The following is a 22,531-nucleotide window of genomic DNA, read 5'->3' as shown; positions in this document are numbered from 1 at the left end:
TACCATCTCCCTCAGTGTTATTGTAGAGGCTCAACAATGCAGTTTGCCTTCCTCTGTCTTGTAAAGGTTGCAACCCAGAAGCCCCATTCTCCATCCTTTTAGAGCTTGCAGGGTACTGAGGTGGGTGGGGTGGAGGTGAATGAAATTGGAAAAACAAAGGAGCAGGGCCTCTGCCTTCAGTTCTCTGGTCCAAGAAGATCACTTCTCTTACCACTATGCCCTGGAAGTCTTCCTCACCTGATAAGCTATGCAGAGAACTATGCTCTGGCATAGTTAACGCCATGGACTCCCACCAGCAATCACATTGCTCCTGCCCCCATTCTGCCATAGCTCTTTCCCAAAGACTTCCTGGCAGTAAGGAGAGGACCAGGTCAGTCCCACTATGACCCGAGGAAGAGGCCCAGAGGTGGTTGCCCCTCCCAGACCACATCCTGGCCTGCCCCTGCAGCTCTGGGATGCTCTGTCACTTATCCTGTCCCTGAGCCCCCACCCTGGCCTCCCCACCTCCTCCCCCTCTGCAGCCGCCAGCTGCCTCAGTGCCTAGCAGGCTGGGGTGAGTCACTTCCAGCTCACATTCTCCTTCTGGTCAGGCCAGTTCGGCAAATCTCTCTGGCTTCTCCTCCCCATGGCCCCAGGACCTGTGAGGCCCCCCTTCCCAAGGCCCCCGGATCTCCCCTGCCCCACAGGGCAGATCGCACACCTGGAGGAATGTATAGGAGGAGACTTCAAAGACCACATGGCAGATGCCTCAGCTCTCCAAATCTGGGGATGGGGGTCTCTGCTTAGGACCAGGAGCTCTTCTCTTTCTAGAAACAACCCCAGCCGGGTCGTGTCTCTCTGAATTGCCTAAGCACAGGATCTGCTATGCTGTACTCTCTGGGGCAAGAACTTCACCCTTACCTTGGGTCTTTCTTGACTAAAGTCAGATGAGAATAACTACCTCCCACCCCCAATCTTTGGGAGAAAAGGGAAGGGGCATGGTCTGGGCCACCCTGGGATTGTCAGCCTGGATCTATAACCTCTGGAGTCCTTTGCTGTGACTGCCACAGGGACTGAGGAGCCCCAGACAGACCTGTTCACTGCTCCAGGGGCCAGCTACTTGCCAGTTAGAGCTCAGTAGGAAGTCACAGTGGAAGGTGGGTGATGAAGGTCCTCCAGATATGGCTGGATCTCACAGAGGGCAGAGGAGGGGAGCTAAGAGTTCCTTGGCAGAAGCCGACACCCCCTGCCCCCACCACTCTATGATGCCCCAGCAGAACCCCCTGGGTGCTGCAGCCCCATTCTGAGCACTCCCTGGGACAATTAGAAAACTGGGTCTACCAGGAAGAGAAGAGTGTGTGAAGGCCAAGGACAATCCCCAGGTTGTGGGAACCCTATCTGGGTGCAGACCCCATCTGCCTGCCTCTCAGATCCCAGGCTGTTGCCTTCTCCCTCAAGGGCCTTGGGCTGTTTACCCACCTAGGCCCTGGAGAGGTAGAGCTGGGCAATCCAGGGAAGGAAGATACACTTTTCTCTCCCAGACTGGCTGATAGGAAGGGTGGGCTGGCCTCCAAGTCACCCAGTGGGTGTGATCACTTCTGAGGCTGGCCCTTGGATCAGGAGGTTGGATTTAGATGCCTGGTGAGGGGAGTGGCTGGAAGGGACAAGGACCCCAAAACTGGAGGCAAGGAGGGTCCTCATCCCAAGGGGAAAGGGTTTTAGGTGAGCGAAGAGGATGGAGTTGCAGAGAGAGGGTCCACCCAGCCATCTCCCAGTGTTCCTCCTCCTACTCCCTTGACCTTTGAGGAATTCAAGACCAGTGAGGGAGAGCCTGTCACTGCAAAGTCATTTCTGCATGAGTGAAGAGTCATCAGCTGTGTGATCCTGCTTCTTGGCACCCCCTTCACTGCCAATGCCAGTGCTAGGAGTCTTTCCCTACTCCCTGCTTCTAAGTGGGTGAGTCCACCAGACCCTTCTGCTGGGGCCCCAGTTTCCCGCTCCCCTATTCCAGGCAGCCAGAAAAGAGCACGCAGCCCAGGCACTTCTGCAAATATGTTTAATGCACTTAGATTACAAGGAGGAAGAGGGGGCAAGAAGGAAACAACATCTAAGTGAGTCACCCAAAAAACCTTACAAAAGTCCCAAGCAGGCTGCAGCCCCTGGGAACCGCGTCGCCATTGACATTATTAGAAACTAATATAAAACTTTACAAAAGTCTGCCGGTTGCAGCATTCAGGTACTTGTACAAAAGAAAGGATCTCTCTACAGGGCTCCTGACGCGTGTCATGGGGCCAGGTGACTCACCTGGCACAACGGACCTGGCACTCAGAGAGGGAAGACAACCACATAAAAAAATACAATCCAGGGGATTCTCTACTGACCCACCCCATAGGGGCAGTGACCTTCAGGTTTTCCCTATGCTTAGCTCAATCTCGAAACACAATCCCAAAACCCTGTGTCTATTTTTAAAACCGCTCTAGCCCTTGTAGGCAATCAAGGCTTCCCCAGTCCCTGCCCTGGAGCCACTCTTTTGGAAGGGGAAGAGGAGGGCAGGAAGAGGCACCAGCCCCCAGCCAGACCTGAGACCTTGCATGGGGCCTCCCCCACCACCTCAAGATGGCAGCTGGTTCTACCGGCTTCTTGCAACCCACACTGGACCTGGGGGAAGCACAGAAGTCCCCCTTCCTCTCAGAGGCTCCAGTACCAGGGACTTGGAGGAGTGAGGTGGGACTGGGCAAGCTTCAAGGAGGCCTGCATAAGAGGCAGATAGAGGAAGGGTGGGAGGCGCCTCACCTCTCCAACCCACAATGAGGTCAGGAGTCCCCAGAGAGCTGCAGAGAGGGAATGAGGGGTACATTTACTGAGCACCTACCACACACCAGGTGCTGTGCTTGGTGGTGGTGGTGGAGTACATGCTCAGCCTTGCGTGATCCTCAGTGAGGGTCTCCTTCACCAGTCAGAAGGTCCATGGAGAGCGCCTTCCCCCAGGGACCTCTGGGAAGGCTCCGCCACCCAAAGAAAAGGAGGCCTGGTCAGGGATGGTGGATTGCCTGCTGTTCCCCCAGAGCCAGTGCATTGTAGGGAAGGGAGGTGGAGGCCTGGCCCCAGCACAACCTTGGATGTTCCTGAGGTTCCTGACATAGGCTTCAAGGGCAGGCCACTCCTGCTCATCTCCTCTCCCAACTCCTCTGCTGCCCTTCTGCTGCCCCTGCTTTCTGGGAACGCAGCCACCATGCTGGTGGTGCTGACCATCAGTCCATAAACGCCCTCTAGGCCGAGGCAAGCTGCTGCTGAGACACCTCACATACATGATAAAGCTGAGCTCAGAAAATGCCGCTCCCTCCAAAACCAGGCAGATGGAGGGCAGGATGGGCTGCAGCACGAAGTCCTCGGGCAGGTTCTCAGGAGAACATTCAAGGAGAGCCAGGTCAGGGTGGCAAGAAAAGGAGGCAAGCTGATGGCACCTTTCTGCCCATGAAATGTCACTATACAAGAGCTTCAAAGGCAGGGCTGCAGTGGTGGGTGGGTGAAGGCCAGGAAATGTCCTTTTGGAAAAGTCCTTGGGGCAGTAGAAGGCACAACTGCTGCCAACAACAGGTCCAGGGAAGCTCCTATTTTGGCTAGTGGGGGCCTGACGCCAGTTTCTCCCAGTCATCCAGGGTGATCCTCCTTGACGCTAAGACGGAGCTAACTGTATTATTCTCGGGGTGTGTAGGGGAAGGGGCCAGACCTAATCCGCCCCTCTGGGGCCCAGTTGCTTCTCCCTGGAGAGCCTGGCCAATGCTCTTATGGCTCTTGGAGACAGCTTGGCTGGATCTCTCATCAGAGGGGTCCTGCACCCCCGGAAGTGCTGTGTGTATGTGTGTGTGTGTGTGGCGGGTAGTGGGGATACCCACATGGTCCCTAATAGACAAAATGACTGTTTTGGGGAGACCTAAGGATGATCTTGAAGTTGCAGTCCCTGGAGTCAGGGGGTACGAGGGCAGGAAAGGGGCTTGCTGATTCCAGGCCAGGAGTGGGAGACAATCCAAGAGGAACCCCAAAACCAAGGGCCAGAGAAAAGTTGGGTTCCGGGAGGAAGACTGTGAGATCTACAGTATTTGTGGTGAGGGACCAAGGACCCCCAGAGGCCAGGGATGCAGGAAAAGAGTCAGGACAAGGAGTAGGGAAGGAAAGGTGAGAAATGAAAGGATGCAGGGAGGGTGGGACAGAGGCAGAGTGCCCTGTTTGCAAAACCAAATTGAAAAAGATGTTGAGAGGCTGCCTTTTCACTTTTTGGTAAGTCAGAGTTCTGCAGCCTGGAGGCCGGAAGGCCCAGGGGATGAGGGAATGGGATGGAGGTGGCCTTGAGCAGCAGGTGGGGACAGTCTATGAGGTGCTGGGCCTCACTCTGTCCCAGGTGGGCCTGGTTGGGTAAAAAGGACTTGAAGATGAGGGTGGGGCCACCAAGTTTCTGAGACCCTGATGGTCCTTGAACCTTGTCGGGGCCTGGTCCACTTGGGAAACAGCAGAACCCCTTCCTGGCCCCAGTTAAACTGGGCTCAAGGCTGCACAGGAGAGTGTGCCTCGGCTCTCCACCTGCCCCGAGCTCCGCCAGGCCCAGCTGGGAAGAAAAGCCTCTCTGTGAAGCTGGCTCCTCCAGGGCCTGGGCTGGCAGGCAAACACCCGGCACCTTCTCCTGTGGCAGTGCAGGGGGAGACACAGCCCCAAGCCTCTGTCTGAGAGAACGAGAAAGTTCATCTGGGAATAAAGTTCTGTTTAAAACACAGTATACACACCGCTTCTGGACATCTTTGCAGAGCAATACCATTTGGTTTCTAAAAAATAAAATGAGGAAGAAAACCAAACACGATGGGTGAAATTGTTCTGTGGCCAGAGAGGTTTGACTACCAAGGCTTTCCAGAGCTGAGCTACGCAGCGCGCCCACATCCGTGCTTGGCACTGGTGGGTCCCTACTTCCCTGCAGGGGTAGGTGAGAGTGAAGCCTGTCTCAACCTAGGGGCACATCAAGGGTGCAAAGCCAAATCTCGAACCAGAACCTAGGGCGGCAGCAGGAGGGGAAGGTTTGCATTTACCCGCTCACTGGCTATTGGGGACTCAGCCTGGTCACACGGTCTTCACCGGTTGGGTGGATGAGACCCCTGAACTAGAAGTCAATGAGGGCCATGGCCTGGGCATGACATCCCACCAGGCAGCAGGTGCAGTGGCTGCGCAGTAATCCCCATGCGTCTCCTTTTATTTGTGGGACTCTCTTTTCTGCAGTTGTTACACTGAAAGTCACTGGGGAGCGGCTGGGTTCCCCCTTGGCCCCTGTGGGGCCCAGCCCAGGCTAGTGCAGTGGACTGTCGAACACCACATCAGGCAGGATAGAGACTTTAAGCTTCTTCTCGGGCCAGCTGTACTCTTTGGGAAGTTTGAACTGTGGAGGGAGAAAGCACACAGCCAGAGCACAGGGTTAGTAGAAACCATGATGGTCACCATCCCAAGATTGCCCACAGCAAGGACCCTTGCCCAGGCCCTGTCCCAGGTATGGGGGCGGGGGGGCAAGACAGGCCACTGGATGCCTGGTATCAATCTCAAATGCCAGACCCAGGTGGGTAGCTGGGGTTAGGCTGCTGGAGTTTGGTGACCCCTTCCTTCCCCTCACCCTGACAATAATTAACCAGGGTCAGAGGAGGCATGTTTTCTAACTCTCTCTTGACTATGCTGACCTCCCTCCTGCTCACTTCCTTGGTTCTGCCTCCAGCCACAAGCATGTAAGGAATCTGATCCCTGGGGCCCTGGGGCTGGAGGATGGAGAGGAGAGGAGGGGGAGGGTGCAGAGGCTACAGGGAAGTGGCTTGAGGTCTGGGACTCTGTGGTCCTGTCCCTGCCATGGCCTCTCTTTCTGAGGCTGGTGCGGGAAGGATCCTGGAACCTGCCCTCTGTAGCCTTTGCCAAAGGGTCCAAACGGAATGATGTCCTGGCTGGGCCCCAAAGTCAGCCCCATGCTGCAGCCTCCATGGGAGCAGAGGAGCAGGAGGAATGCGGCTTGAAGTGATTTCTTGGGCCTGGAGCATCTTCAGGAGGAGCGGATTCCCACTCTGCTCCCTTCTGTTCATTCTCAGCTGCTTCCCAGGGCATGCCTTGAGAGTGGTCCCAGTAGTGGCCAGGAAGAGCCCAAGGTCTTCCTGCCCCACCCAGGAGTCACTGATTTGCTTACAGCTTTGTTGTTCTCATTGGCCTGGGAGCTGCTGGTAGGGGTACTGGGGAGAGGCTGACCTATCTTCTTCCCTCTATTCCAGAACCTTGCATGCGGTCTGGCACACAGCTGGTACTCAATAGATGCTCACTGACTCGGAGTGATGCTGGAGTTTGGAGACAGGGTTTGTCTTTTTTTGAATCCCACTGACCCAGGACTAAGCAAGTTAATCAAGGCCAGGGTGGAGGGAAGAGAAGACCAGTGCTCTCAGCTTGCTGGTACTGGGGCTGGAAGTAGACAGGCCTGATACTTCCTAGCTGGCTCCCTCTCTCCCTCCCTCTGCTGGGGGACTGGCTATGCCAGAACCAAAGTAGAGAGTGTGGCAGGGTGTGGGGACAGCCTCTGGACAGGAGAAAAAAAGTCATTTTTAGTGACCTACTTTCCTAAGCTTCCCCTGGCTCCTGTCCCTCCTGCCTGACTGTCCCCCTCCTACCCCCTCAACACCCAAGCTCAAAGCAGCAGTCTGGCACAGGGCCATCCCAGTGCGACAAGGCCTCTCCGGAAGCGCTTCTGGGCAGCTGGCTCTGGTCTGGCTGAATGGGGAACTGAGCCTCAGGGGCTGCTGCCTTGTGGGGGTTGAGTGGCTGGCACAAGGGCCAGCACAGACTGGGTGCTCAGTGACTGTTGAATGTATGAATGAACAAATTTATCAAGCTGCATCCCACAGGACAGAGAAGACACTATCCTATCAGGGCCGGCCTCAGGCTCTGAGGAGTTCCTGTTCACCTGGAGACCAGGCCAGGACAGCCCCACCCTGTGCCCACTCCTTAGCCTTTTGTAACAGCAGAGGCCTCCGGGTCCTGGGAGCCAGGCAGCTGAGAGCTCCAGCCCTGACTCAAACCGAGTCCCTGCCTGGGTCCTGGGAGGTGAAGGAGCGCTCCTTCAAGCAGCTCCTGGCAAAAGGGCAAGGGAAGGGTCTATCTCTGCCACTGGTTGGGGCTCTCCACAGGCAGGGACAGCTTGCTAATGTTCCACTAACCCACGGGGCACTGAGGCCACAAAGGCACAGATCCCACTGGGGTACTGATTAGCAGCATGCAGGGGGAGGGGAAGGGACTTTCCAGAATGAGGTAAGTCCGTGCAAATAAGGATGCCGGGAACAAGGAAGAAAAACAAAGGGGATTATGGGCTCTGTTCCTGTACCCCAGAGAGGCAGCCAGGGGAAGGCACAAGCCCCACCTGGCCTGCCAGCTCCTCTGGCTCTGACTTAGGGCTGGAAGAGGCTGACTAAGAGGGGAGAGTTGACAGCTGGGAAGGGAAGAAGGGAGAGTGACTCCTGGGTGGCCAGAGGCGAGAGCAGGAGTCCCTCGCTGCCCACCAGAACTTCCCAGTGGAATGTTCTCTGGCAGCAGACATGGGCTTTCTGTTCAGAACCTGCCAGGGAACAGCAGGGGCTGGGGGAGAACTCATACTAGCCTGAAGGCCCTGGCTGCCTCTTCAATGAGGTTCTCAGGAGTTGGCAATTCTGACAATTTGCTGAGTGTCCTTACAAGGGCTGGGGGTGGCGGTGTTTCAGGGAAACAGAAAAGAAATGAAGCCGTTTAATGTCTCTGGGGTCTCCTCCCCAGCCTAGCCCCATGTGTCAGAGAGGTGCCCGAAGATGCAGACACACGTACACACACACACAGACACACACAGACACGCACATGCTCCTGGGGACTGGAGCCTACTGTCAGAGAAAATCAAACAGGCTTACTTCCTCTGGAGAAGTCAAATCTTCTAAGTCCTCCAACATTTTCTCTACAAACTCTTCAGTCAACAGAATCTGGGAAGGAGACACAAAGCAGGCTTTTATTTTTTTTAATATATGGTCTCTTTTTGCCAACTGCCAAGCTATGGCCCTTTCTTTTGGTAATGGAGGAGGCATGAGCCCCTGGTGGTGATCCTTCTAGGGGCAGAGGCAAGTGTTGGATTCCTCTCCCCACCCCCCAAGACCTCCCACCACCACCAGCCTGCAATATCAGACAGGCTGGGGCAGAGGAAAGAGGACAAAGGGGAAGGGAGGTGAAGAGACCTGGAGGCTCGGTAGTGCTGGTCCTAGAAGGGAGACAGAAATGAAAAGAAGGGGAGGAAAAAAACCTGAAGCTTATTTAGGTGTTTGAACTCCTGCATGTTGCAGCACAGAAGAGGGGAAACAGAAAAGACGAGGGGCACAGAAGAGCTGTTGCCAACAACCTCCTTGCCCAATAGGCTCACATGTCCCCCCTGCACCACTTAGTAGGACAAAAGGGATCTATCTGGATTTGGAATACAAGTCCTGTCTGGAAGCTGGAAATGTCCCAAAAGGTACATCCAAGAATGTCTGGGCTAGAGAATCTGGAGACTGTGGACCAACCTCCCTCATTTTACAGATAGGAAAGGGCCTCTCCACTCCCATTTCCATCCACCCATATCCGCATTCTCTCAGGCTAAAGCCTCCAAGTCGTGCCCCAGTGGCCCCATTTAGCCGCTGAGTTCTTCAGGACTTCCTTCATGTCCCTCTTCTCTATTCACCTCCCAGCTCTTCTACTTTGCTGCTCTCGTCCAACAGCCTCGAATGTGATGTGTAAGGCAGTCTGGCCCCGTTATTTGGTTGGTACAACTACCACCCCCGCTCCCTGAAGAAGTTTTCACAGCCAACAGGATAGACCCTCTAAATCAGGACTTCCTCAACTGTTTTCTCTAACCCTGCCCTCTTGCCAGGCTGGCTCTGCAGAGGCAGGCTAAGCTCGCTCTGTGCCTGCACTACACTGGGCCCTGGCTGAGGAGGTCGCTCCTCTTTCAAATCTGACCCTTCCTTCACCCCATCCTCCCTGTGCTAGTCCATGGGGCCTCTGCATCAGACCTGTTTGCACTGCCCCGCCCTGGCTGGCCCTGGCTGTGGCTCCACCTGCCTCTGCCTTGTTTCCTCCAGCAAACCCTGAGCAGCCTGGGTGGGGCACAGAGGACAGCCTTAAGGGGGAGGGCCAGGGGCTCCTGGCAGGAAACCCTCCCTATGAGAAGGATGAGAATCAAGAACTTAAGAAAATACCCAGCAGGTTTCCTTTGGAAGGTGTCCACTCTGATAAGCTGCCCTGGAAACAGAAGCTTCAGCATTTAGAATAGAGTCAGCTTGGGAGATAAGCTGACTGGCAGAGAAAGGAGGGTAAGCAAGCAGGGTTACCAGGGACCTCATGGGATGGAGGACTCCAGAAGAAGAAGGTAGATGGGATGGGGAGTAGGAACAAGGAATGAAAAAACTACACCCAAGTGAGTAGAAAAACCACCACCACACAAGGCTGTGCTAACTGCTCCTATGTCTTATCTCCTTCAGTCTCCTTACAGATGAGGAACCGAGGCACAGAGAGGTTATGCAACTTGCCAGTGTCACCCCGCTCGTGAGTGACTGAGACAAGACTACATTTTAATCCTGTCTAGATTCCAAAGTTAGGACCTGAAGAGCTGCATTCGAATCCTGGACTCTTACCCCAGGACATTTACTTATTCATCCTTCCACTCATCTGCCCATTAATCCATTCAATTTCATAAGCATTCCCTGGGTGCCTCTGCTAGGCCTGACCCTGGATGGAGCACTGGGGACACAGGTATGAAGGTAGCCCATTCCTCACAGGGACAAGCATCCTGCTCCCTTGTTTGACAGGGACCCAAAAAACCTCACTTTGCCAGGCTCTGAGCCCACAGTCAGGAATAAAACCAGCTCTGAACACTGGTCCACATCTCCTCCTCAAAGTTTGTTTCAGGAGCACAGATCTTGAGTGAGGCCAGAGACAAAGCGAGAATGAGCAAAGCTTAGAGACAAAGGGAGAGAGGCAAAGTCTGCCCAGGGAAGGGCCCACCCAAGTTCTCCAAACTGGGGCTGGCCCATTCCTCCAATCATACCTCGACCCCTCCCACAGCCCTGCTCCCCTGGCTCTCTCATCCCAGGGTTTTTTCCCCCAAAAGTCCAGAGTTTCCAGTTATCACCAGTCTGCATGAGTAGCACAAAAGTCACATTCATATTTTTGGCATTTCCGGGGCTTGTTGCCATCTCTACAAATGCTAGCACAAACACAAGCATACCTAAAACCCAATTACATTACAATGGCTCCAGCCGGGGCAGGCTGGGCGGATTTGAACCCACAAATAATTTGGAGGGAGAAACTTTCTGCCAGAGAGGTAAATAGGTCTGGGACTGTAACTAGTGCTAGGGGGAAAGGGGAGGCAGACAGAAGGGGTAGGGCTTACAGGGACTATGGCCACTCAGTGAGACTCTAAAGACAAGAGTTCAGCCCTACACCAGACCCCCTGACAAAGGTCTGGAATTGGTGCTGGGAGAGCTTTTAGTAGAGCAGCCAGCCCTACTATCTGTGTGCGGACTTATTTTGTACTCAATCGGGAGGGAATGAATGGCAAGGCCCAAAATGGGGACAAACCCCAGTTGCTCCTACTTTTTACACCTCTTTGCCTCCTCAATTTTCACTTTTGGTGACTTGCTGGTTCCTGCTGGAAACGACATTATTTTAAAAAAGGATTAAAGGGGAAAAATTATACATGAGGCCTGCATGATATTAAGAATGACATTCCCTACAAAGAAACATGACAGACTGTCATAGCTCCAGGCACCTAATTTAATTTCCTTTGGGAGCTAAACCTTAGAAGCTTGGATTGAACAAACAGGCCCTGTTCTTTGTGTACTTGAGACCTGGAGCTGAGCATGTTAACAGATCTTATCAACAGGACACTGAGATAGACAGCTATGATGGAACAGCTCCTGGGTGCTCTCCCGAGGGACAGGCTCACTGTTGTGATGCATCTGTGGGAACCGCCTGTGCAGTTCTTGGGCTTGGAGGTCTTGGAACTCACTGGGTCCCCACGGGGCTACCTGGCTCTGTCACAGATAATGAGAACGGTTACAGTAATGACAGCAACTCTGACAGCAGGAGCAGTGACTCCCCCATGTGCCAGGCACTGTGCTAAGTGCTTGACCTACATCATTTCACTGAATCCTCCTGGCACTCCTGCAAGGGAGGTAACTATCCTCACCACTTCGCAGGTAAGGAGAAGCTGAGAGGAGAGAAATCTCCTGGATTTAGGAAGAACAGTCATCTGGCTGTGTGGTGGTGGGGGATGCTCTTTTCCTGTCTGGGGAAGGTACTCCATTCCAGAAGTCTATATCCTCAGGGCTGACACCTCTCTCTTCTCAGTGGGGGAGGTGAAGGTGACTCTGACTGCTATCACTGCTCTGGAAACCAACATACCAATCCCGACCAGCCACAGGCCTCCTGACCACCTGCTCAGCTCAAGAGGGTCTCTGCAGGGCTGTAGCCCTGAGACTCACAGAAATGCAGCCGCTCAAAAACCACGCTGGCCAACTGGAAAGGAAGGAAGGCCACGCTTCAAGATCGTTTGCCCGTGAGGACAATGAGGCAAATTTCCAGGCCTGTAGGGTTGCATACATAAGGCATGAGTTACTTGAGCTCCGAACAGTAGAAACAATAATAATGATAATGAAAATAACAGCAGCACTCACTGATAGAAGCACTCACCAACAGCCAGGCATAAAATCTTATTTTGTTATCCCACTTAATGTGCACAAACAGCCCTTGGAGTGGGGAGATCCTTTAGTGAGAGAGGACAATTCCTCAAACCCCTGGGAAGCTTTTTAAAATATGGAGATGCTAGGCTGGGGGGTGGGGGTGGGGCGCTCATGGTGACATGTTTCTGCAAAGATTACAGCCTAGGAACCCTATGGGTCGCTGAGTCGGAATCCACTGGATGGCATATAAGGCCCCATTCAGACCTCCTGAATCAGAATATCTTGGGCGGGTCTGGGCACCGGCATAACCAACAAGGTGAGCTGGTAGCTGTAGCTCCATCACCATCTAACTGGGTGAGCTGTGGAATGGAAGCCGGGAGCCCCCACACCTTTTGGCCAGGGAATCTAGGCCAGCAGCTTACTCCAGTGGGCTCACACCTGGTCAGTTGGTGGTGAGGGAGGATTGTCATTGCCCAGGCCCCAGCAAGTTCCAGAAAGGAACCAGAAAAGTGATCTTTCATTAGAGCCTGCCCTGGGCAGGCCCGGCTGAGCTGCACGCAGGAGCCCAGCAGCTGCAGATCTGACGCCGATTGAAAGGTCTGTGGTCAATGATAGTTCTGAGTCTGCAAACAGCGGGTGACAATGCCCACTCCTTTCCCTTGCTACAACAATCCACACTTTGTCCAGGACCTTGTTTGCTCTTCGTGTTGACACGTTGTTCTTGCTTCCCAACAAGTTTGGCTTTCTTTTTCCCTCCCTTTCCTTCTCTCGGGGAAGGAAATGTGTTGTTTACAGTGGTGGGGCCTGCCAAGGAGCTGCTCTGGCACTCATGATGGCAGTTGAGGAGGCAGGGATGAGGAAGCAGTCCAGTCTGGATCCCTTCCCCCCATCATGCCAGACAAAAGCCAGAAGACAGCCTGGGCAGAGGCTGTGTGCAGGTACCAGGCTGCATCGGTTGCAAAGTGAGACCTCACTCACTTCCTGCTCTGGGTGGGTGGTGGGAAGTTGGCTTTGGTGACCAGAAGTAGGCTCAGACTCCTTTTGCTCTGGCTGTTGGCTGGTGAGAACACAGTGGGGCATCATAGTCCTCTCCTAAAAGGGAGGGGATTGTACTTCCCCCTGCACATTGCTGAGGTTTAAGCCTTAATGGCAGTACTCCCAGGACTACTCAAGCAAAAGTTGCCAGGTTGTAGCCAGGTTTACCAGTGGAAGGAGAAACAGTAGAGGCACCAAAGGGAGCTGCTCAGGGCCTGGGCCAGGAATTCCCAAGTCATCTTCCACACGCCATCCAACTGGGTGGATGGGGAAGGCGGGGGCCTTGTCCAGAGGAGAGTGGTGAGTCAGCAGCCAGGCTGGGAGAGCCCAGCAGCACTTTTCAGAGTCTGGCCTGGAGGAGCAGGGCCCACGAGGAACAGCTGTTGGGCATCTTCTCCCAAGAAGGGCCTCCCATCAGGGCTGGTAGGGAATGGCTGGGAATGGGGGCGCCACCTGGGTGAGCTGTCAGACACCAGGCAACTGAAAAAGCAACGCAGGGCTTTAAAAAAATCTCATATTTGGTTATGTGACCCCTATGTGACCTCTGGGGCGGAGACCTCTCCCTCTTCAGATCAGCCCTGGCTGGGGACGGATGATCGCCTCAGCTCTGGGCCCGGCTCCCGCTCGAAGGACAGTGTTGACAGACTCAAGGGAGAGGCTTGTTGAAGCCACTGGGGTGAGGGAATGCTGGGGGAGGGTGGTACAAGAGAGGACCTTGGCAGGCCTCTCACCCAGGGTCTGAAGGCTCTCTTGCAAAGTTCTGGAGTTGGCTGAGAGGGTTTATAATCTCAAAGAGGATGAAAACAGCATATGGTAGGGCAGTGGAGTCAAGGTGTCAACGTCTGGAAACTGAAAAGCCTGTGGAACAGGGACTGGACTCCTGCCTCTCCACCTCCTCCATAAAGCAGGGAGTGTCCACTACGCCCAACCTGGCACTGCAGCTGTTGCTGCTTTTCTGTGTGCTGTGGCCTTGACTTTCCCGGGTCTGGAGACTGGGGGCTGCGGGGCAGGGTGGGGGTGCAGAGTGCAGGTGCAGACCCAGGAGTAGATGGGTGTGGAGGCCTGTCTGGGGCCAGTCCACAAGCTCCAGGAAGGGGCCCAGGTTCCCTAACCTGCTGCCTTTTCCTCTCAGCCTCTCCTTTGTCACGCTTCCCTCATGCATGGTGTCTTCGCTGTGCCTTTCCCCAAGAGATAGCTGGCCTGGGCTAGTAGCCAGAACAAGGTGCCAAGGCTGGGAGTGAGGGTTTCTACGGCTGTGGAAGGCTGATGCAAGAAAGTCATCCTGGCCCCTCCCGATTCAGCAGGGACCAACAGGGAGGGTTCAAGCAGCAGCCAAGAGAACAGAAGTCTGGGTCTCCTCACATTCCAGGTCTGCTGCATTCAGCTCCTTCCAAAAGGCTTAGGAACATGGAGATATCCTGAATCCTGGGAGGGAGAGCAAGACTGACCTGCAAGGGGTGAGGCCAGGCCTCTCTATGCTGGAATCTCTGCTGAGGGGCCTGAGGGACCTTCTTGGCCCAGTAGAGAAGTCTGCACTGATGATTCTGTTAACCTCAGGCCTCCAGGAGGTCCTGCAGACTTCTGGGGAGACAGCCAGCCCCACAGAGAGACCTAAAGGCCCACAAGTAATCACAAGCCCAGGTTCCCACAAGCTAGGGAGCTGCCTGTGACCACAGTGGCAAGACCCTGACAGGGAAGGCGGGCTGGCAGTCAGAAGCAGAAAATGCTGACTGCCTTAGAGGGGAGGAGGGTTGGTGTGGGTTTGGCTCAGCAGCTGAGAACCTGGCTGGTGCAGGGTCGGAGGGTTTCCCAGGCCTCCTCAGGAAGAGCCTGAGAAACCCCTCGGCGAGCGAGGGTGCATGCTTGGGGAATGGGGCCTGAGCCAGCCTTCCTGGGAGCTCCCCTTCAAGCTGGCCCCCGTGGTGGACCACACTAATGAGCCCATAACACAGGCCTTTGATTAAGCAGCTCCCAGCACAGCAACTTTATTGAAACATGCAGAGGCCAGCAGCTCGTTCCCACCGCTCCCTGGTTCCCCAGGCAACAGCCCACGGGAGGGGACCATGTGCTGGGGAGTCAGCGGGTGCTGAGTGCTCAAGCTCACTGAGGGGCTGCCAAGGGGGAATAAGGGGCTCCCCCTTCTTCCTTCAGCTTGGTGTCAGGTCCAGGAGGCTTTGGGGGATCTGAGGGGCAAGGCCTGTGTTAACTGAAGACGTTGCTCATCCCTCCCCAGGGCAGGATGACGTTCCCAGCCTAAATTTTTCTGCCTTCCCTGCTACTGGGGAAGGAAGAGAGCTGAGGAGGATTACAGAACTCCGAGGGCAGGTCCCGAGTTGAGAATGTGAAACATAATTAGGCAGAATTTCTTCGTGAGTTTGGGAAGACCCCCGTCCCTTCTTTCCCAAGAAAATGTGCTTGAACCTTCAATACACATAAATGCTGAGGATCCTTCTGTGGTGACCTGTCAGCTATCCGTAGGCTGTCATCTACTGGGAACAATGCCCTGTGGACTGGCACTGGCCGGGGTTGGGGTCACCTGCCCAGTCCCCATGTCCCACCTCCCTACTGCTCTGCCAGGAGAGAGGCCTGCTCCCTCCCTGTCTCCACAGAGACTACAGTGGCAGCCTGGTACATGGCTGTGGGCCGGGGGAGGTTCCTTCCAGTTGTGCTGGGCTAATTTCAAATGTTACACTTCAGAGCTTTTGCTACAGTAACTACCAACACCACATGGACAGAAATCTAATGTTACCAAGTGGGACTTTTAAAATGTATTTATAACTTTATGGTTCAAAGTAATTTTGTTATGAAACAATGTAATAACAACAGTGGAAAAAGGCAAGATAATTTATGGAACACAATATCCCTAAAGCACTAGCTTCCATTTCTACTTCGGCTTAGTCTGGGGAGTGTGGTTGGTATTTTTTCTTTGCTGTTTGTTTTAATTAAGGGTTAGTATTTTGGTGGTGGGTGGGGGTGGGGAGCCGGCCTGAAGGAGGAGAAATTCTGCTGCAAACGGACACACAGACAAAAAGCAAGTCCACACTGAGTATATATGCTTCACAGACCCCCTCAGACCAAGTTAAACCCACCAAACTGGCAAAATTCCCCTTCCCCTCTACTGTAACTCACCCCCCCCAACACATACACAAAAGAAACAAAACAAAAATGACCACAAACAAGGCATGGCCACTTTTTGGATTAGGGCCAGGTTCTCTTTCTTGATGCTCCTAAGAGAGGTAAGGTGAAGTGTTCTTTCCCCTACCCCCAACAAACAGAAAGCAAAACGGGATGTTGGTTGCTGGTTTTCCAAAGCACCTGGGAATGTGGTGGACCAGAGCAAGGTCCCGTTAGAGACCTGGGAAAGGGTGGGGACTGGAAGGACGCCTGTGGCTCTCAGGCCCCAGCACTCTGCTTGGCAGTTGCTCTGAAGCTGTGCCCCAGCCAGCCGAGAAAGGAGGGACACAGTGTTCTGGACAAGCCAGCGGGTTTCTGTTCAGACAAGCCAGGTTTCCCTTGGGAGCAGCAGGGGAGCCATAGGTATGGCGGGTGGGGTGAGGCAGGTCTGGCTGCTGAGGCCTGCCCATCCCAGCCCCAGGCTTAGGCATACGGGCTTGCTTTCTATGAATTCTGGCAGTACGACCACACACCCACTAAGAGTGGCTTCACATATTCTCCTTTACCCCCAGTTTCCTGTGCCTTGATTTACCCAGGGTGCAGAAGCCCTACAACTGTCAAACTGGGATTTCCACAGGGACCAGAACTCCCAATGGATCCGGAGAGATATCACTGGTATCTCAGGTGATGGGGGAGAAGCCAAAAAAATGCTCCTGGAGCTGATGGAATAGGCAGCAGCACCCGTTCTCCACATCCACACACAGCCCTCAGGTCCTTGGTTCAAGAGGCATCTCGTAGCCAAGCCCTCAGGAAGGGGAACTACCAAGGGCTGTCATGGGAGGAGAAGCAGGGGCTGGGCAAGGGAAGAGCCCATGGAAAGAAGGTAGGGAGAAGAAAAAGAGACTTCTCACTTGTAACCAGGGTCCATGAGCTGCATAAGGATGCTCCTCCGTGGCAAAGGCGCCTTCCACTCCCGTGGAGACAAACGTGATGGCCATGTCACCTGTGATACTTTTATATGTAAAGTGCCGTCCATGCAGGAGTCTGCCCCTGGGGGTGGGAACATGAAGACAGTGAGGAGCTGGGCCTGAACACAGCCCCAGAGCAGGAGGTCTGGCCATGGCTCTGGGACCATGGGGCTATGCTCCCTGGGACAGGGTGCCTCCTGACTACCCACCTGCCCACTAACAGTGGGCTCCAACTCCAACCAAAGAGGTTTATTTCAACACCTTCAAAGAGAAGCCTCTCTCATAAATTCTTAAATGTCATTCTTCCAAAGTGTCAAAGGTAGCAGAGACAACACTGGACCAGACTTCAAAAGGATGGCAGAGGTAGTGGAGCCCAGCTCCCTCGTGTACTGGTGAGGAAACTGCGGCCCGAGGTCATGACCAGAGCTAAGTGGCATGGACACTCCTTTGTTTGGGGGTGTGGGGGATAGGGTAGTACCTAAATAAATTTCCTGAGCCCCCGAGATGATGGCACAGTGCCTTCTACAGCACAACCCCTGTGTCCTGGGCAGAATCTTCTTGGTCCTGGGCTTTCCTACAAGATCTAAATGGTTAACCCCAAGGCCACAAATATAGTAAAAAAAAAATGCAGAAGTTAAGCGGGGTCACTCTGAAGAAGCCATAAGAAGTTACTGTTAATCCCCAGTCTGGAAATACACCTGGGTGAAGGGCAGGCAGGAGCATCCAGTGGGGCAGAGATGCCAATCAGCAAAGGAAGCAAAACCTGCTCTTTGCTTTCTCAGACTGCCTCAGATTAACCCTTCACCAGCCGAAAGGTCCTAAGCTGGGCCAGAGAAATAACTTGGGAAGAAATGGCCGGGGTCCTAGTGTCTGGCCCTGCCAGCTCTTATCCATTCTGACCATTTGCTATCTTCACCTTGCTACTCAGGGTGGCTGGCCAAGGCTGGATACAATCCAACCTCCTTTCCCAGGCTCTGGGGACAGTGGGGATAGTTCAAACCAGTGTAACCCCCCTTCTTCCCTGTCACTGTTCCCCAGGCTCAGTTATTTTTGTTGTCTCCTGTAATATAAAAGGGAGGGTGGAACTCTGAAGGAAGCCGTGGAGGAAGCCGGCTGCAGTGCAGTATCCCAGGAGCAGAGAGCTGAAGTCTGAAGTCTGGCCACAGGGCTGGGTTTCTGGCACTGTTGTTAGGAGCCGAAGGGACACATCTAGCTTTCTGGTCCCTCAAGGAGTTTGCTGGGCTGGCCACTGAGTTTGGAAAACTGAGTGTTTTGCATGGGAAAAGCAGCAAGCAGGAGAAAACAGAGCCTCACCCATCAGAAGCCCTGTCCTGATAACCCCCAACAACTCTGGGCCTGTGGGATGGCTGGGGGCATCTGAGACTCCTCGGTCACCAAGCCTTCCCTAATGGGAGCAGGACTGAGGGACAATTCTCTGGATGAAGGGAAGTTTTTCAGCACCTCGTCCCTGTGGATTCTCAGACTCTGAAAAGCTTGCAAATGAGGAAGGTCTGTCAACCAAGGCCCTAGACTAGACACTAGTGAGGCTTCTTGACCACAATCAGGGGCCCACTGGTAGCTGCTACTGCTGGAGGCCAAACAGGAGATACAGAGAAGAGAGCACCCTCTAGGGATGATCCACAGGGCTGACTAGACCCCACTACTGGCCAACTTCTCACACTGAGGCTGGCCAGAGGTGTGGGCAGGGAGAACACTGCATGGCCCAGTGTCATTTGGGCTACTGGCTGCCTGAGAGTCCATAAGCTCCCAAACAGGCTCAAGACAGAGCTGCCCAAGGAGTCCTCTCTTCCCCCCAGCCCTAGACTCAGCCTAAACATGTGGGCCACCTCCCCAGGGGAGATGGCATGCATAGGTCCGGTGCCTGCTTGAGGGCTCTGGGTGATTCTGGGGGCAGGACGTTTGGGGAGGCCAAGCTGGGCACTTCAGGGCTGAGCTGAGTAGCAGGGCTGTTGGAGCTTACCTTAGGCAAAGAGGAATGAGGGCTCCTGACTCCTGGTTGAACTTCAGATGTACACTCTCAAGCTGCCGCGTGCGGATCAGCTCATGGGGAATAATGGCTGTGGAGCTGTCGCTTTCCAGGCTATCTTTGCGGCTCCTGCGAGGCAAGTACAGGAGCAGGTTCAGGAGATAAAAACCATAGGGAGGAACAGGATGAGAGTCTCTCAGGCTGGGCTTCTGATTAATAATGACAATAATGGTGATTGATGACAACAATAACAGTTAACAGCAGTCACCATTCACTCTGTGCTTGCCACGTGCCAGCCACTATGCCCAGCACTTTGTACTAACTGGCTATTCCCCACGATGCTCTCATGAGGTGGGTACTATTATTATCATGTCCACTTTATAGATAAGGAACTAGGGATCAGGGAGGTTAAGTCACTTGTCCAGGTAGCACAGATGGTGAGTGACTGGAGCCGAGATTTGGTTCCAGGTAAGTCTAGTTCTAAGGCTGGCATCTTTGGCCACACACTATAGCTTCTGTTGCAGCGGCTTGTTCTTCCCCGCAGAATGAATGGGAGCTTCTGGGAGCCCTTCTTCCACTGTCCTAGAACCTCAGACCCCTGGCTCTCCAAGGCTGGGGTGACACAGCACCGCAGGACATGGCTCCAAATGCTTCCTTCCAGCTGACCCTGAAAAGGCTGTGACATCAAGCAAGTTCTGAGCATGCACACTCCTGCTAACCACCAGGAGCTGCAGTGATATACACACCCTGACTCTAGCCAGGAAATAACACAATCCTCACCGAGGACTGGAGACTGTGCTCTTGAAGAGTCAGGACCAGTGGGTCTGGCTGGGCAGCAGAACTGGGCTTCTGCCCTGCTGGAACCCTGTACCTGACTGTGGCTTTGGCCACTGGGAGTTGTCACTGCTCCCACCAACAGCCTGTCCCACAGCTGGGCCATGGGTTCCTTTGCAATAGAAGATTTGCCTTTCAAATTCAGCTGCTCCCACTGACAACCTCTCAAATATGCCTCAGCTGGTAATGAGGGTTACCCACTGATCCCATTCAAAAGACCGGATCCTGGTTTGGGCTTCTGAGTCTCAGAACAATCCCCCAAGTGTCCATCAACATACTGGGTGAGAAGCTCTAGTAATTTATAATTCAAGTGGCAAGGAGCCACCTTGAATGTTTGGGCCCCAAGGCCAGACAGCCACTGAGGAGTGGAGCCAACCTCCCCCCACACTCGGGTCTGAGTGCTGGGGCCGGTGGACTATGAGGCTATGAGCACTCTGACAGACAAAGCACCTCCCCAGGGGAAGGATGTGAGGTCAGCAAGCAAAAGGATGAAGGGTGACATTGGACAGCACAGGGCCCTGTCGGGCAGTGGTTTATAAATGCTCCTGAGGCGACCGGGCCAGTCCCACCAGCTGGTGTCTTCCCTGGTCACACCCAGATTTGACTGCTCATTCTCAAAGCAGTCCCTTCCTTTGATTTCCCAGAGCTAATCCAGAAACCACCCTTTCCCATAGCTTCTCCTTTGACAAACCCTTTCACAAGATCTGTAAAGATGAACATTATGCCAAGAGATTCATGGAATTTCAGGACAGGAAAGAAATTCTGGGGTTGTTTAATCTACCCCTTTACTTGACAAAAGAGAGAGAGAGTAACTCATACAAGGCCACAGATGGTCTGTGGCAGGCCAGGGTGGGAGCCATGGACTCCTGACCAACTCTCTCTCTCTTACACCACTGCTGCTCTGGGGAGGGCAACGCCACATCCAGCAGAGGCACCACCTGAAGGCTAAGTCCTCAGCGTGTGACAAGGGGGCTCACACAGGAGCAGAACTCATGACATAAGAGCAGCGCATACTTGTGGAGCTAAGTCCATAGATTGACTCACTGAAACCCCACAGTAAGTGCCCAAGGTAGGTTCTTTTACAGATGAGGAAAGTGAGGCTCAGAGAGGTGAGGTGGCAAGCCCAAGGTCACAGAGTGGGTTTAAGTAGGAGAGCCGGGAAGTGACTCCCACAGTAACTTTCCCGAGCTGCAATGGTGCACCACCAAGCTTCCGAAAGGGGCTGAGGCCTGGCCCACCCAGGCGAGCCTCTGAGCCCGTGATGCCCGCTGGAGGATCCCAGCCTCTCTGGCATAGACAAAAATGAGATGAATAGCCACTGGGGGTGGGGGTGGAGAGCTGGTAGAGAAGAATCAACAGCACACAGGACTAGAGACGTCTCAAGCTGGAGGGAAAAATAAATTGTTGAAAGTCAGCTAAAGTCACCTTGGTAACTGCTACAACACACTCACCCAGAACGAGGACATCAAACCCAACTGCAAACGGCTTTAAAGAAATGGAAAAGAACTTAATCATCTGAAGAATTAATGTGACAAGTGCCCACATTTACACCTCCCACCAACCTTCAATCATTTGAAACCATACTTTAATCTTTTAACAGAAAAAAAAAAAAAAAAATTGCAAACTGCTAGATCTGCAGTCCTGGAGCTTGGGTATTTCCGGCACGCTGCTTCAATGGAAACGCGGCAGCTCCACACACACGCAGGAGCCCAGCTTTTTGCTGATTTGTTTTTTCTGGACATCGATGCAGAAGCATGAATTATTTGTGTGGGCTGGGCGAGGTATTAAATCTGCAGCCGACACAGGTTTGCAATGTTTTGCATGGTTGTCAGCTTAATCTTAGCCGTAAAAAAAATTAGTGTGCTCGCTAGCGTGGCCTAATTTTTCAGCTGGGTTGTTTTCTCCCTGAGTTCCCAGTGGAGAAGAAGGCAGAGCTTTGGGGGTTGGAAGGGAAAGGGGCTCCTAGGGAGGAGCACCTGCTGGGGACAGCTAAGGACATGGGGTCAGGGCAAGAAGGATAAGATTGCTTTAGGAGGCAGAATGGCTAAGAGCATGGGTACTGGGGTAGGAGAGAGTTGGGTTCCAGTCCTATGTGACCTTGGGTAAGTTGACTTAGCTTTTCTAAGCTTCAGTATCCTCATGGTGGGGATTAGAAACAATCCTCTCCTCATAAGGTCATTATAGGGACTAAACAAGATGATCTATGTGAGGCATCTGACAGTGCCTAGAAAGTAGTAAAGGTTCAAAACACAGCTGATGAATGCATTAATGGTTGAGGTCAGCCGGCTGCTCTAGAAGTCTATCCGCTTCTCTGCAAGAATACCAATAGCTTAGCAGAGACTTGTTTGCCTTTACCCTGGGCCCAGAGTCCAACTGCCTCTGGCTAGGTAAGTTCCCTCTGCTGAGCAAAGGTCCTTACCCTGAGCTTGGGTGAGGGGGCCTTCAGATGGTGCTTGGAAGGACTTTTGACTCTTTCAGCAGTCACTGCAGGCCCAGTCAACTGCTGTTGCTCTGGGAAGGCCTGACTACAGGTCAACAAAACCCTGCGAGGCCTCAGTTCCTCTGAGGGAGGTGCTGGCAGGACGGTCTTCCTTCTACAGAGCACAACCTGCCCTCCTGCAGTTCTCACCTGCTGGTCCTCAAGTTGCCCAGAAGTAGTTCAATCCATCTTCCCACAGCAGTGTTCTGAATTCCTGAGACTGCTCTCGTATCTCATCAATGGTTTCTCTTTTCCGGTATCTGGGGTCCCAGATTTCAAGTATATTCTTAAGACAAGGCTCTGGAATCTAACCTTCATCCAAGTCACTTTCCCTTGGATTCACTCTAGCTTGTCAAAGCTACAGTGTAGTGTCCAGAAGTGGAGTGTCGTGTGTATGGAA

General features: G+C 53.6%; 1 protein-coding gene across 2 annotated transcripts in view; it reads right to left on the bottom strand.

Moving 5' to 3' along the window:
* Positions 1–2,022: 2,022 nt before the first annotated feature.
* The window catches only part of SUFU (SUFU negative regulator of hedgehog signaling), a 114,204-nt gene continuing 93,695 nt past the window's right edge, over positions 2,023–22,531 (bottom strand). For both annotated transcript variants that reach the window (XM_049855010.1, XM_049855011.1), the window contains exons 9-12: positions 18,813–18,947; positions 16,775–16,913; positions 7,917–7,985; positions 2,023–5,398 (exon numbers count right to left, since the gene is read on the bottom strand). In XM_049855010.1, the coding sequence (XP_049710967.1) occupies positions 5,309–5,398; positions 7,917–7,985; positions 16,775–16,913; positions 18,813–18,947 (433 nt within the window). In that variant the 3' untranslated portion in view covers positions 2,023–5,308. The remainder of the gene's footprint in view (positions 5,399–7,916; positions 7,986–16,774; positions 16,914–18,812; positions 18,948–22,531) is intronic.

Source organism: Elephas maximus, chromosome 16, assembly GCF_024166365.1.
Source record: "Elephas maximus indicus isolate mEleMax1 chromosome 16, mEleMax1 primary haplotype, whole genome shotgun sequence".
NCBI classification, from domain to species: Eukaryota; Metazoa; Chordata; class Mammalia; order Proboscidea; family Elephantidae; genus Elephas; species Elephas maximus.
Note: the sequence above shows the minus strand (reverse complement) of the source record. Positions and strands in the feature narration are given on the sequence as shown.